Consider the following 15270-nt stretch of genomic DNA (forward strand, 5'->3'; position numbering starts at 1 on the left):
GTCCACACATGAGATAGGTAGCAGAACTTACAAACTACACTTACCTAAGAACACAGCTAGCGACAGCGCTGGTAAAATTATTACAGATAGTAAAAGACATAAAACTGGTTGCACAATTCCACCAATTGCCAAGTGAATGAGGAGAGCCTGACCAATAATACACCAAGGGAGTCGCTTCTCCTCAGGCGAGTCAAAATCGTAAATCATAACAATGCAAATGTGAAAAAGAAAAACAAGGACTGGAACCCTGAAAAAGAAAATACTTATAATATTTGCCTTTGATCCACAAGACTCGGCAAGAGTAATTTGGAAGTTGTTATAATTCAAAGTTCAAAAGGTTCTTTCTTAGCACTTATGCAAGTGAACAAATCATGTAAACAGTGCATTCTCAAAAACACCAAAAACGTCCCAGCATAAAAAAAAACTACGCTAGTTACAAAAGAAGAAAGTGAAGATGCAATTGGTTTTAAGAGTGATTATTCATTCAGAAAATAACTATAAAATGAGAATGATAATATACAAACAAGTACAAAAAGGACCCCAGATGTATTGGCTTTGGAAGGTAAAAAACACACATACAGATAATGAAAAGCAAAAACTAAGTGAAAGGGGGAAAGCTGCAGTGGTAAAAAAAGAGAAAAAGTAAGTAAGAATTACTATTACTGCCGCTAACAGCTCATTGTAGCACCAAGCCGCCTGATGCCGACACAACTAGCGACGCTCCTCCCCCATCCAAATCTATTCAAAGCCTACCTCTTTACACCCTCCAAACAATTTCTAATTTCCATTAGGTCTTCCCTGTCGGCCTTCTCCTATCCAATTCGGGGATAAACTGCTTTTTGTTTGGCTCAAGATTGTAGGCAAAAAAGGACACTCTTTTGCAATCTGTCATCCTTCATCCGCATAACATGCTCTAGCCATGTCAACCTTTCTCTAATTATAGCTCTAAAAAGCGGGACAGAACACCATTTTCCACACAGTTTACATTCTGAAATACGGTCAGTCAGCCGGGTACCCAAAAGAATCCATGGAGAATTTCTCTGAAAAAGATATAACAAACCCCAATTCGCCCTTCGGAGCGACCACGTTTCAGAACCATACTCGACAGCTGTCATCACTGTAGCTTCTAATATTCTAATCTTGCTTAATAGCGCATCAATCATTGTAGGAAGCAGGGAGAGGGTGTTTTGTTGCAAAAATTCCCATTCTAAACTAAGCTTAATGTACCTTAGTTTTATTGAAATTTGCATGCATCTGCTTCTATCCGTCATTTAACTATCAGTTCTGAAAATATCCACAAAACTACATTTATAGGGAAAGCCTATATCCGATGAGTCTTTCTTCCGTCAATTTATTTCTTGCCCAAGTTTTCAATCTTCTCTAGTTAAAAAACTTTGTTCAACAGGCGCCACACTGATAGGTAGGGTTAAAAGAATTTGCAAGGGCGCTGACATATCGGAAAAAATATATCACAGACCGAGTCGAGTCTGTAATTGTAGTCTGTCTGTCTGTAGTTGTAATTGTAGCAAAGGTAAATACTGCGTTGTGACTTTTGTGACACATGTAGAATTTGGCAAAATGAACTCACGTAAGAACTTCTTTAAGAATCTCATTGGCACAATATTTAATTATCCATTTTGCGTTGTTTGGCTTAAATAAGTAGCGTTTGCAACTGAGCTTTTCAAATTGTGTTTTAAAGTGGTGTCACCCCTTTTAAAAGTTCTCGGAAGTTCCCATGTTGGTTTCATGGTTATTATATTTTAGAAAAAAATGTTTGTCTGCGTCAACTGAATCGCGATGATACTGGTTATTTTCATGAGCAACCAAGTCACCACCTTTTCCAGCTAACTTAGCACAAGTCACAAGGGATTTCTTTACCAATGTTTGCAATTGATTGGGGCCTCCAACCCTTTTACAATAAACAAATAAAACATTTACAGAATAAGCACCTCATCTTACTTGAAAGTACTAGACAATAAAAAACGTCAAGGCGAGTAGGATTGAAAATTCTCCTTTCGTCCCTGCGCTCTGAACTGAATAAGGCGGGCTGTAGTTACTTGGCAGAATCCATGGATTTTGAAGCAATTGATATAGCGCAGGATCATCCAGTTTTTCAATGCCATCGATATAGCTTCCGATACCATATTCCCAGAACGTGCTGATAAATTTTATGTTTCTTTTAGGCTAGAAACTCCAATTGCTGCAAACGAATCACGCACAATCTCATTATTCGTCAAAGCGCCGGAATCGCTATGAACACTGAAATTCTCATTGTTTCTATCTTCAATTACACCTTCCAATCGCCCAGCTTACGATCCAAAACGCTGTCAAGAGTTTTCTGCTGTCTTCGCTTTGAAATCATAAGTGGTGAAAAATTTTTGGCTTTTTAAATCCTTTTAGAATCGCGACAAACCCTACGGCATGTCTGTTATTGCACTTATTTCAAGAAATTTGCTTAGTAGCTGAAAAAGAAACAGGTTTTGACACGCACAATTTTAGGGGCTTCAGCGATTTACATTGACATGTTACAAAAAACCCTGTAAGCTCGGGTGACACCAAACGCTCTGGCAATTCCCTGAAGGCTTCAGGCAAGCAGAGCAAGTATCGCCAATTCCTTTTCAAAAATGCGTTCATCTCGCAATCAAGTCACAGAAAATGATAATAGAACTTTTTGCCCACACCAACTGGGTGGTAGACCCCCCACCCCTGTATCCGCTACTGGTCTTGGTTCACTGACTTATCTTCCATACCTTTTTCAACTGGAAAGTAAAAACCTAGGGCTTGGCTATTCTACATTTAACATCGTCACTGCATCCACTATCTTGGCTAATACTACTACACAGGTGAGCAAAGCTATCCACTTGATCGATCTTCTGATAACCCAGCCCCCCTTGTTCGCCTTCTCTTATTTCCAGTCTAAACTCCTTAGCCGTCTTATCAGTAATTTTCAAATCTATTCTTGCGCCCTGCACTTTAAGAACAATAAAAAAACACTCCATTTTGCTAACATTTTCAGCTAGTAAACTCAAATCTTGAACATAATTTAAATCTACGAGAACTTTACTTCTCCATTTGATTCTATGCTCATCAATAGCCTTTAATACGGAATTAATTACCAAGCGCATGAGTATCTACTTCTGAGTACTTACTGAGTCATATTCTCATTAGAGGCCTCCCCAAGGCCACTCAGCATGTCCCCAAGTGGCGGATAGGGGAATGTCCGAAAGATATGTTGAGTACCTCCACTAGGAGACAGAGATTAAGGAGGGACCTAGTCTCGGGGGTCTATAATGGAAACTGGGATACCTTCATCCGGGGGTTATAAATATAGGTGGAGGAGGAAGAAGGCCTCTCGAATGTACACTCAGGAGGGCCTACCGGTGTGAGGACACATCCCTTGAGTTACAAACCTTCCTCTAGCAATGGGTTAAATTGCATGGTGAAGCAGAACACTATCGTGGGAGGATCCTCTATAGGAGGACAGCTGCGGCAGGGCATAGGATCCATATTCATGGACAACAACTTCTGTAAACTTGTTGCGTATCCCACCTGTTGTGTATCATCTGGTCACAATTGCCGGTCCCAAGTCCAGGTAAAGTGAAGAGGGTTGGGCGACAGACTTGCACCCAGTTCCCTGGACTTGCTTCGGCAAGGAAAACTCTGATGCAATGAAAAGCATCAATCAAGCCTTGGATCCCCATTTCCCATTTACCATGCCGACTTCCATTTACCATGCTTGGATTTCCCATTTACCATGCCGACTTCCATTTACCATGCTTGGATTTCCCATTTACATGCCAACCCCAGCATGTCCCCGGATATCCTGACGACGATAGTCAAACCACCCGAAGATTAAACCCCCTTGAAAAGAGCGGTATGAAAATTGCTACTTGGAATATTCTGACTCTGAATTTTCCAGGCGCTGAGCTACTTAACGCTAAAGAGCTTAAGTAGTTTTCTGTTGCTATTGCTGGCATTACAGAAACGCATTTGCCAGGAAAAGGTGAGAAATCCATCAGTGACAATTACAGTCTAATTTGGTCGGGCACTGGCAACACAAAGAGAGCTGGTGTTGGTCTAGTTCTTCATAAAAGAGCTAGAAATGCGCTTATATCCCATAATGCCATATCAGAGCGTCTCCTCATAGCTCGCTAGAGACATCGTCATGGAAGATTCTTTGTAGTTGTATGCAATATGCCAACACATAAGGTTGACCCCTATGTTAAGGACCAGTTTTAAACAGACCTCACACAACTGATTTTTTCTGCCTCTCCCCATGATATATTGCTTCTTCTTGGGGACTTCAACGCCACCGTTAGATCCCACAGTCATATGAAAAGAAGTCATAGGGCATATTACTCCGGACGTAACTAATGACAATAGAAATCGTCTGCTTCAGATCTTCAGCACCCAGCTTGTTATCTCCGACACAGTTTTGAAAGACCTCGAATTCATCAGTATACTCAGTATAGTAACGACGACGTCACAAAGAAAAGGATAATTATATCATTATTTCTCGGTGATGGAAGTTGTCGGTTTCTAATTGCCACTCGTTTCGTGGTGGTGACCTGGATAATACTGATCACCGACTAGTAGTTGCAAAAATTCGTCTCAAGCATAAATTTCAGAAGGCAGAGAAGCGCATTGTAACGCTAAAAGCTGCCAAGAGGAAGGACGCTGGTGCTGTGTACAAACACTTACGTGACCACTCGGGCCAGTGTGCTCAACCAATAGAAAGTGTGCAAAATGTGGACTGAGTGCTGCTTGAAGACATAGTGTCCAACCTTTCAAGGTGGAATGAACACTTTTCATCTCTGCTTAATGCATCTCCTCTCTCTCCATCTGTAGCGACTCCTGCCATATCCCAACCTGTGATCTGCGATCACTGGAATCTGTAGAATCGCCGCGGAGCTCCTAAAAAACGGCTGTGGCACTATCCTGTTATAGCTCCAAATGTTATTCAATGCAATACGGGACTCGCAGACCATCCCAAAAGACTGGTGTACAGGACTAATCTTACCACTATGGAAGAGAAATGGTTCCAGGAGGGAGTGCGAGAATTACAGTAGGATAACACTCCTCTCGGTACCACGCAAGCTCTTTGCTATGGTTTTGCTGCAACGATGCTTTTCGAACATCCGACGAAAATGCAGAGTCAAGCAAACTGGTTTTATGCCTGGCCCATCAACAACAGAGCAGATATTCTCCATAAGACAAATCATCGACAAGGCGAACGAGTTCCGCCAGCAGGCTTTCCTTGCTTATGTTGATTTCAAGGCAGCATTCGACTGAGCTGACTGAGATTCTCTAAGGAATATCCTTTCTAATACTGACCTCCCGTCAAAACATGTCTGCCTACTCATGCCATGCATGAAGAGACTGAGAGCTGTATGGAAGTGAATCGTAGACGTAGCGGGTTCTTCCAGTAGGAACACGAGTCAGGCAAGGTTGTTCAGTTGCTCCTGAGCTATTTAACTATATTATTGATCATATTAGGACTTGCACAACCCAGAAGTTGAGCTTTGGACTCAAGTACGGGGATAGAGTTGTCACTTATTGTGACATTAAATGGCACTAGTCACCAACTACAAGTCACAGCTGGTCATGGCTCTAAGCACGCTTCTTGGTGAAGCTGCCAGGACAGGACTATTCATTAACCTGAGGAAGACAAAAGTCATGGTAGTTTAGCCAAAGTCTGACACTGACAATTCTAATTACTTGGTCGCGGAAACCAAACCGAAGTGGTTAACTACTTTACCTATCTTGGTTCTATTATATCATCGGATGGCTGCATCGACCATGAGGTTGCTGCCCACGCAGCCAAGGCCTCTACCGTCTTCGGTAGAGCGAGCCATATTTGAAAGAAGCCAATGATCAAACTGGCCACCAGAATAATTATCCTTGGAGGGTTAGTCTATTCTTTCCTACTATACAGAGGTAAAATTTAGCCTGCAACTGCAACTGTCCAGCGCTGTCTCAACGCTCTTCAATCCAAGTGGCTCCGGACAATCGAGGGCATCCAATGGACAGACTTTGATAGTAACGACCGCCTACGAAGTATGACTTCCCAGTCATCTTTGTCACACCTGGGTGCCGAGCGGTCACTTCATTGGTCTGGACATCTTTTGCTATTGCATGCCGACACTACGACTCGGATTCATTACGACTTTGAACCAACCAGCAGTGGCTGGAAGCGTCAAAATGGAAGACCCAAGTTCCAGTGGAGTGACAGTCTCGGGAGTTTCCTGGACCAAGCTGAAATTTTGTTGTCTGATGCAGAGACCCTTGCGGCATACCGCTCCACGTGGAGAAGGCTGACGACGCTCTAAACGCCATCGCGGCATGAGGATTAAGTAACTAAGAAGGTTGCTTAGCACAGAAATCGACTCCAAAATGGCACACTAGGTTGCAAAAAAAAATCATAGAATCTAAAAGAAAGAAGTGGGTTGACAGATGCAAGGCAGACATGGCAGGAAAAAAAATGATGAAAAGTATCCATAAATAAATGATTTAATAAGTTGTACTTACCATAGAGGTGAAAACACAGCCAGAGTAAAAGAAGTCACGCAAACAAGGCAGCAAATGACAGGAAAACCAATTAGCAAACAAAGGCTACCTACAACACCTTTACAACCATAATTCCATAAACAATTCAAGTGACGACTTAAACTTTTTCCGATGAAACCTAAAATTAAAGGAAATTTGAAAGAACTTATCTAAAAAAGAAACGGGGAGACGTGGGAGCTTGATAAAACTTGATAAAACTGATAAAACTTGACAAAACTTCATAAAAGCCGAATCAGGGCTAAAAACTTCTTAGCCAAAATTTCATTTACGCAGTACAATCATGTAATTAAAACTAACAAATTATCATTTTATTAAGCGCTTGAAAGCCCCAGAGACATTTACATCATTACTTGTCACTGATTTAATTCCTGAGCATTTCCCCGACCTTTTTCTCATTTTTAAATCGGATTTCTTATTATATACTGGGTAAAGGCGTCAATTTGGGTAGGAGGCGCATGCCCCCTAGATTTCATGCCCCTCTTGATTTTCAAAATACCTCTTGTTTCGGGGGGGAGGAGTGTTTTCATTGAAAAACCTGAAAGATAACGACAAATTCCATCCCCACCCCCACCACCTCTAAACGCTGATAAATATATGCCTAAGTGGAGAAAGATGCGGGCACAATATTTATTTTTTCTTTAGCGGGGCACTTCGTATCGAAGAAGTTGTCGTAGAAACTTCAAAAACGGCTCATTCGATTGGAAATTGGAAGGACAAGTGTCCTATTTAATAGTCAAAATGTTTGAAGAACAACTAACACCCCTTCTGTGCCCACCATTTCTCCAAACACATTCAAACAACATTTTGAGATAGCCATCTTGTTCAACGTAGTAGGAAGGTCCGGAAATTATGTATATGAGGATGACAAACCCCCTCCAACCGAAGTCGTCAGGGCAAGGGTTTTAAATTATGTTCTGGGGGCATTTATGGTTTATATAGAAAGGGTGACCGAATAAACTTCGGAGGGGGATTGATAATTAGAAGTTCCAAAACCAGTTTTAATATTAAAACTGATTGGAGAGTGGATGCCCGCCCCCCCCACCTCGTATTTTCCCGAAATTCAGCTTATAGAACTTTTGAGATGGGCATTTGTTGTCATAGAAACTTCGAAAAAGGCTCATTTGATTAAAAATTGAAGCGGCTAGTGCCCTTTTTAATAATCATCGAAAGTGATTGGAGGGGAACTAACCCCACTCACACGCCTACTATTTCCCAAACACATCCAATAAAAATTTTGAGATAGTCAATTTGTTCAGCGTGGTTAAAAGGTCTGGAACTATGTCTTCAAGGTTGACAACCCCTCCCCCCCCTCTACCTTCGGGGCAAAGGTTGTAAGTTATGCCCTGAGATTGGAAATTGGAAAGGCTAGTGCCCTTTTCAATAGTCAAAACTGATTGGAGGGCCACTAGCACCCCTCCCACCCCCACCATTTTCCCAAACCTATCCAATAAAAATTTTGAGAAATGCGCTTATATCCCATAATGCCATATCAGAGCGTCTCCTCATAGCTCGCTAGAGACATCGTCATGGAAGATTCTTTGTAGTTGTATGCAATATGCCAACACATAAGGTTGACCCCTATGTTAAGGACCAGTTTTAAACAGACCTCACACAACTGATTTTTTCTGCCTCTCCCCATGATATATTGCTTCTTCTTGGGGACTTCAACGCCACCGTTAGATCCCACAGTCATATGAAAAGAAGTCATAGGGCATATTACTCCGGACGTAACAAATGACAATAGAAATCGTCTGCTTCAGATCTTCAGCACCCAGCTTGTTATCTCCGACACAGTTTTGAAAGACCTCGAATTCATCAGTATACTCAGTAACGACGACGTCACAAAGAAAAGGATAATTATATCATTATTTCTCGGTGATGGAAGTTGTCGGTTTCTAATTGCCACTCGTTTCGTGGTGGTGACCTGGATAATACTGATCACCGACTAGTAGTTGCAAAAATTCGTCTCAAGCATAAATTTCAGAAGGCAGAGAAGCGCATTGTAACGCTAAAAGCTGCCAAGAGGAAGGACGCAGGTGCTGTGTACAAACACTTACGTGACCACTCGGGCCAGTGTGCTCAACCAATAGAAAGTGTGCAAAATGTGGACGGAGTGCTGCTTGAAGACATAGTGTCCAACCTTTCAAGGTGGAATGAACACTTTTCATCTCTGCTTAATGCGTCTCCTCTCTCTCCATCTGTAGCGACTCCTGCCATATCCCAACCTGTGATCTGCGATCACTGGAATCTGTAGAATCGCCGCGGAGCTCCTAAAAAACGGCTGTGGCACTATCCTGTTATAGCTCCAAATGTTATTCAATGCAATACGGGACTCGCAGACCATACCAAAAGACTGGTGTACAGGACTAATCTTACCACTATGGAAGAGAAATGGTTCCAGGAGGGAGTGCGAGAATTACAGTGGGATAACACTCCTCTCGGTACCATGCAAGCTCTTTGCTATGGTTTTGCTGCAACGATGCTTTTCGAACATCCGACGAAAATGCAGAGTCAAGCAAACTGGTTTTATGCCTGGCCCATCAACAACAGAGCAGATATTCTCCATAAGGCAAATCATCGACAAGGCGAACGAGTTCCGCCAGCAGGCTTTCCTTGCTTATGTTGATTTCAAGGCAGCATTCGACTGAGCTGACTGAGATTCTCTATGGAATATCCTTTCTAATACTGACCTCCCGTCAAAACATGTCTGCCTACTCATGCCATGCATGAAGAGACTGAGAGCTGTATGGAAGTGAATCGTAGACGTAGCGGGTTCTTCCAGTAGGAACACGAGTCAGGCAAGGTTATTCAGTTGCTCCTGAGCTATTTAACTATATTATTGATCATATTAGGACTTGCACAACCCAGAAGTTGAGCTTTGGACTCAAGTACGGGGATAGAGTTGTCACTTATTGTGACATTAAATGGCACTAGTCACCCCACTCGCACACCCCACTATGTCTTCAAGGTTGACAACCCCTCCCCCCCTCTACCTTCGGGGCAAAGGTTGTAAGTTATGCCCTGAGATTGGAAATTGGAAAGGCTAGTGCCCTTTTCAATAGTCAAAACTGATTGGAGGGCCACTAGCACCCCTCCCACCCCCACCATTTTCCCAAACCTATCCAATAAAAATTTTGAGATAGCCATTTTCTTCAAAGTCGTTGTAAAGTCCCGGAATTATGTCTTTGAGGATGACCCCCCCCCCCAAGATCCCTCACCGCAAGGGTATAAGTTATGCCCTGGGGCCATGTAAGGTTTTTACAGAAATGGTTGTCCTATAAATTTCGGAGGGGAACAATGGATTGGTAATCAGAAGTTCTAGTGCCCCTTTTAAGATTCAAAGTGATCGGAGAGCGGATACCCCCCCACACCTCATATTTTCCCAAAATGTATCTGATAGAAATTTTGAGATGGCCTTTTGTTGTCGTAGAAGGTATACTAGGTTTTAAGGGAAGAAGTTGTCGAATGAGCCTTAGAAGAGGATCATTCGATTTGAAACGTATGGTTCTAGTTTTCTTTAAAAAGGTAAACATGATGGCAGGCAACTAGCCCCCTTCCTGACATCCTCTTATCCTAAAACACGTTCAATTGAAATTATTAGATAGGCATTTCTTTACCAATAGTCCAAAAATCATATAACAATGTCTTTAGGGTGGACACAATCCCCCTGAGCCCATGGACAAGGGTTGTAAGTTATGCCCAGGGCATATAAGTTAGTTAGCTAAAGTAAGTTAGGCAATTCGTTCATTGTTTACACATAGTATATGTTACTGAGAAAGGTACGCATGTTTGAACTTTACTTTCCAAGAAGACCAGGGGTATTCGGGTGAGCCTTTCAGAGAATTTTATGAGGAGTGTTCAACTAAATTAAAACATTTTATGTGTGTACGGATCCTCAAAAGGGTACAATACATGAATAACTGAGTATATTAATTTAGAAAATTCAAGAAATGACAAGATGATCAAAAAGGCCATATATGCATGCTATCAATAGTACAACTACCATCACTACTACTACCACACTACTCAATTTACAGTGTTAAGGGGAAGTTTGAATTAAATCCAAAGACGCTATGTGCATGTACATTGTCAAAATAGCGTATCTCAATAATGGATTTGGGGATTAAGTTGAAACTTTCAGAGGATATTTAAAGAGGAAGATATTTTCACCAAAAGGCAATATGTACACACTACTGCTAATACTACTGTTAATGCTAAATTTACTACCACTACTTCAGCTGCAACTACTTGTAGCCTAAACTACTAAAGCCCAACTATTAAGAGCACTGAGATGAAAATTCCAAGAATTATATGAACATAGAGGTTATTAAAAGGATATATCAGGAGTTTCATAGCAATGGCTAATTATACTGAGCTGAAACTTCCAAGATTTGATGATAGAGGTGTTAAATTAACCAAAAGGCAATAGTTTAATACTAAAACTGCTAGTGGTACTACCGCTATTCACTGCTATTACTAGTAATATCAATACCACTACTGTAATTACTAGTACAACTATGCCTAAGGGCATGAAGGGGAAAATTTCAAAAAAAATGAGGGGGAAATGTGAACCAAATCAGAACACGTCCTCTGTGTGCAGGTGGTCAAAAGAGTGTAATAGTAATATCTTAGGAACAGTTTGGTGTGTGGAGTTGAAACTAACAGGGCTTGTTGTGAGGAATGTTGAACTAACCAAAAGAAAATATTTGCACCCTAATGCTACTGCTTCTACTCACACTACTGCTACTGTTACTATTATTATTACTTCTATTACTACTACTGCACTAAAGTTTAGGCTGCTATAACTAATTCTACAGCTACTACAACTACTATTAAAACTAAGGATTTGGGAATAATTTGGGATGTATAGAAACTGTAATTCAAACAAACTATGCCCACATAGGTTGTCAAGCAGAGGCACCAGAAAAGCTTCAGGAACGCTTGATGGTATAAATTAAGCTGAAACTTTCAGCATGAGTTGAAGGGGAAGTTGAAGAAATCAAAGGTGCTTTGCACATACTAATACTAATGCTGCTACAACTACTGCTACTGCGCAAGCTAACGGTAGTAAGGTGAAGCTTTTAAGGAATATTTAGGAGGATGTTGAACTAAATAAAAAAAAACTATGATTGTATGGACTTCCAAAAAGGTGACAAAGCAATATCCGAGGAAAAACTTATATTATTAATTTCGACCTATAAGAGTAAGGTGTGGGGGATTTTGAACTAGCCAAAAGGCATTAAATATATACTTTTAATGCTACCACTACAGTTAATGTTACTAATGATGCTAAATGTATGAAGATGAAACTTTTAGGGACCGTTTAGGAGTTTCAATTAAAGGAAAAACTGTATACATGCAGGTTTTCAAAAGGGCATATAAGCAATATCGTAGGCAGCACCACTCTAAAATAGCTAGAAATATCATTGAAACTTTTAAAGGAGGTAATTCAATTTAAAACTAAATGTTCTGGTGCCCTTTTTAAGTGTAACAAGAGATTGGAGGGCATTCAGCCTTTCTGTCAAGCCCATTCATTTTCCAGGCGCATACAGTCAAAATTTTGAGACAGCCATTTTGTTCAGCATAGTAGAACGGTCTAGCAAAAATGTCTTTAGAGACATTAGGATTGTCAACCCTACCATAATTATGCAATTGACCCATTATGCTTTAAAACCAAATGTTGCTTTAAAATAAGTCAAAAGGCATTGTAGTTATGATTGCCAATAAGAAACCTCAGCAATATATCAAGAACGAATAGGGGCATTAAGTTGAAGCTTTGGGAATACTACTACTACTTCTTTTGCTTTTACAATTTAAATAAATAAAAAGGATGTAAGTGTATCCAGGTAGTTAAAGAGCATAGATAGAATCTTTCAAGAATGATACTAAATTTTATTTTCAGGTCAACTTCAGAAGCTATTAATTAAATTAAAAATACTGCTTGTGTCAGGATCAATAATTGTTGAAAAAGTTCCTCCAACATACAAATAGCATTCCATACTATGGATTTTTATAGAAAAAAACTGAAAAGACATAAAATATTATTTTTTCCGTGAAATAAACTATGTCAATAAAAAACGAAGAGAAATTAATTTAAATTTTTTTCACAAAAAAAGTTTTTCAAAGGAAAGTAAAGAGCTCCATTAAGCCAATAACGAGCAAAGATAAAGTCAAATAATCTTCAAAACGCAAAACTACCACAAAACACTATCAATAAACAAATGAAACTCAAAACGAACGGAAATTACAACAAATAGCCGAGTCAAATTCAGAACGAACAAAAATTAATATGAGTAGATGATAAACCCCATGCCTTCTTAAGACTAGAACACAATGTGCGCTTTACTGTAAACAAAACACATTTGGATTCACTTTTCTTACTTTCAAAAATAAAAGATTACCAAAACTTTCAGGAATAAATATCAGTATATGTCATTTAAACTGGCAATCCACGGTCATTTGTTGTTTGTTTTGTTTTTTGTTTTTTGTCATTTGTTGTTTGTTTTGTTGTTTGTTTGTTGTTGTTTTGTTTTTCAGTAAAGCGCAAATTATGTTCTAGTCTTGAAAAGGTATGGGGGTTATCAGCCCTACTCATGTTAATTTTACTCTTTTTGAATTTGACTCGGCTATTCATTGTAATTTCTGTTCGTTCTGAGGTTCATTTATTTATTGATAGTGATTTGTGGTAGTTTTTTGCTTGGAAGATTATTTGACTTTATTTTTGCTCATTTTTGGTTTCATGGAGCTCTTTACTTTTCTTTGAAAAACTTGTTTTGTGGAAAAAGTTTTTTTTTAAATAATTTAAATAATAGATCAAGTATATCTATGTAAAAAGGTGGTTTTGCCGAGCATTATTGACCGAGGTCGCCGCTGACCCAAGAACAAATAAGTCACTAAAAAATCCTCCCCAAAAAACAATTAATGGAAAAATTGTTAAACTTTGAATTAACTTCTTTATTTTAATTTTTTTCAACAAAACAAATAAAAAATTTCTGTTTTCTAAAGGTTTGGTTGTTGTTTTTTTTTGGTGGGATTTTGAATTTAAATTTTTTAAATTTTTGAACTGAAGTGAACCCGTTTAACGTCTACAATCTATCCCAAGCCAAATTCAAATAGCCATCGAAAAGTGTTCAAAGTCGTTAGAAATTGCAGAGAAACGAATGTAACAGATGACTCATATGTTAAGAATCCTGAACAAAATTCATGACAGCAACAATTAGCGGGACCGCCCCTTCAATTAGTGCTTCTGCATGCTTTCCCTTATATAACTAGGTATATATTAAACGAACCGAGGAAAGAAAAGACAGCTTAATGTAGCTTTAGTTTTTTGTGATGTAAAAGAAGGAAAACGCACATCAAAATTTTTCGGTTTTTCTTCTAAAAAATAAAATAAATAATCCTATTTACAGAAAAAAAAGTTATTTAAATAGTTATTTTCGTTTAATCTTTACTGTGCTGAAAACTAAGAAGGTTGAATGTACCCTAGAAACATAAATATAACAGACGTTTCTTTAATATAGCCTAAGGTGGCGAAAACCCCTTTATTTTCTAAATCCTTTAATTAAAAAGTTAGTACTATGAAATATCCCAGCCTTTAAGCCATCTGCAATAGAAACTTGCCTACTATCAACGGTTTTACATGATAATTTTCTGTCTTGGGCAACAGACTGAAGTAGAACCAGATAAAATTACTGCTCATTACACATGAGGAGGGGTCTATCAACCTCATACCCAAAAAAGCGTACGCTGTACTTTTTCAGGATTTACAATTCTACAATTTTTCATGAGAAAAAAAGATAACTGTAAAATTACACTATGTAGCCAAATATTTGACATCACTAAGGTATAGAGATCCAAAGCACCGATCCAAAATAAGCACAATATTGCCTGAGTTTTCATTTTTCGTCTCCACACATTCCCGCCACGTGCTTAATGGATGCTAAATGTCACCAATCTCATTTTTTCGTCAAAAGTCAGCACCATCGTTTGTAGGCAACAAAACTGAGAATTGTGGCTTAACTAGCACTTTTTACATTTTTTTAGAGGAACTTATGTAACTTAAGGTCAAATAATACCAGGAAATGTTATTGAGGGAGTGTATGTCAAAACCAAAGTAAATATCTTTTTGGAGTGAGTGGATGTCTTTGAGCGAGAAAACACGAGAGATTATTTTAAAAGATCTCTATTTCTAGAACAGCTAGTCATAAGGCAAAAACTTTTGGAAGGGTTCCTTTAATACATTAGTGTAATATTTTGACCATTATCTATGATCGTCAATAAAATATGGCTTTAAAAATACCGTTTTCCAATTGTAAAGCAATCATAAGCTTTATTTTTAATTAATCCAGCATAAAGGGATGAGCAATTTTCAATAGTTCAGCCACAAACACATAACAAACACAAAATATAATCACTAATTTATCAATTTTCGCAAATTTCCTACTACTAGATTCTACAAACCCGTATCAGGTGCTGATTCAAATTCCGTTCGCGCTTTTGATATATGCCTCAAAAGAGCAAGTAATCTTGAGCTTAATGGCTTCACAGGTTGAGACCTCTTCTTAACTAGAGTTCCATTGGATGGAGATACTTCCAAATAAGGATAAAAAGGGTCAGTTGAGATCAATGCTTTAAAACCAACAGGGCTATACCACGGCACTACAATCTAGAAAAAAAAATTAATAAGATACGGCAACACATTTC

The 15270-nt window shown here is 39.1% G+C and overlaps 1 protein-coding gene across 4 annotated transcripts in view; it reads right to left on the minus strand.

Annotated features, from left to right (window-relative positions):
• The window catches only part of LOC136039927 (uncharacterized), a 125033-nt gene that overhangs the window by 57875 nt on the left and 51888 nt on the right, over nt 1–15270 (minus strand). For all 4 annotated transcript variants that reach the window (XM_065723913.1, XM_065723915.1, XM_065723912.1 and 1 more), the window contains 3 exons: nt 15028–15232; nt 6529–6685; nt 45–247 (listed from right to left, as the gene is read on the minus strand). In XM_065723913.1, the coding sequence (XP_065579985.1) occupies nt 45–247; nt 6529–6685; nt 15028–15232 (565 nt within the window). The remainder of the gene's footprint in view (nt 1–44; nt 248–6528; nt 6686–15027; nt 15233–15270) is intronic.

Source organism: Artemia franciscana, chromosome 20 (assembly GCF_032884065.1).
Source record: "Artemia franciscana chromosome 20, ASM3288406v1, whole genome shotgun sequence".
Classification (NCBI taxonomy): Eukaryota; Metazoa; Arthropoda; class Branchiopoda; order Anostraca; family Artemiidae; genus Artemia; species Artemia franciscana.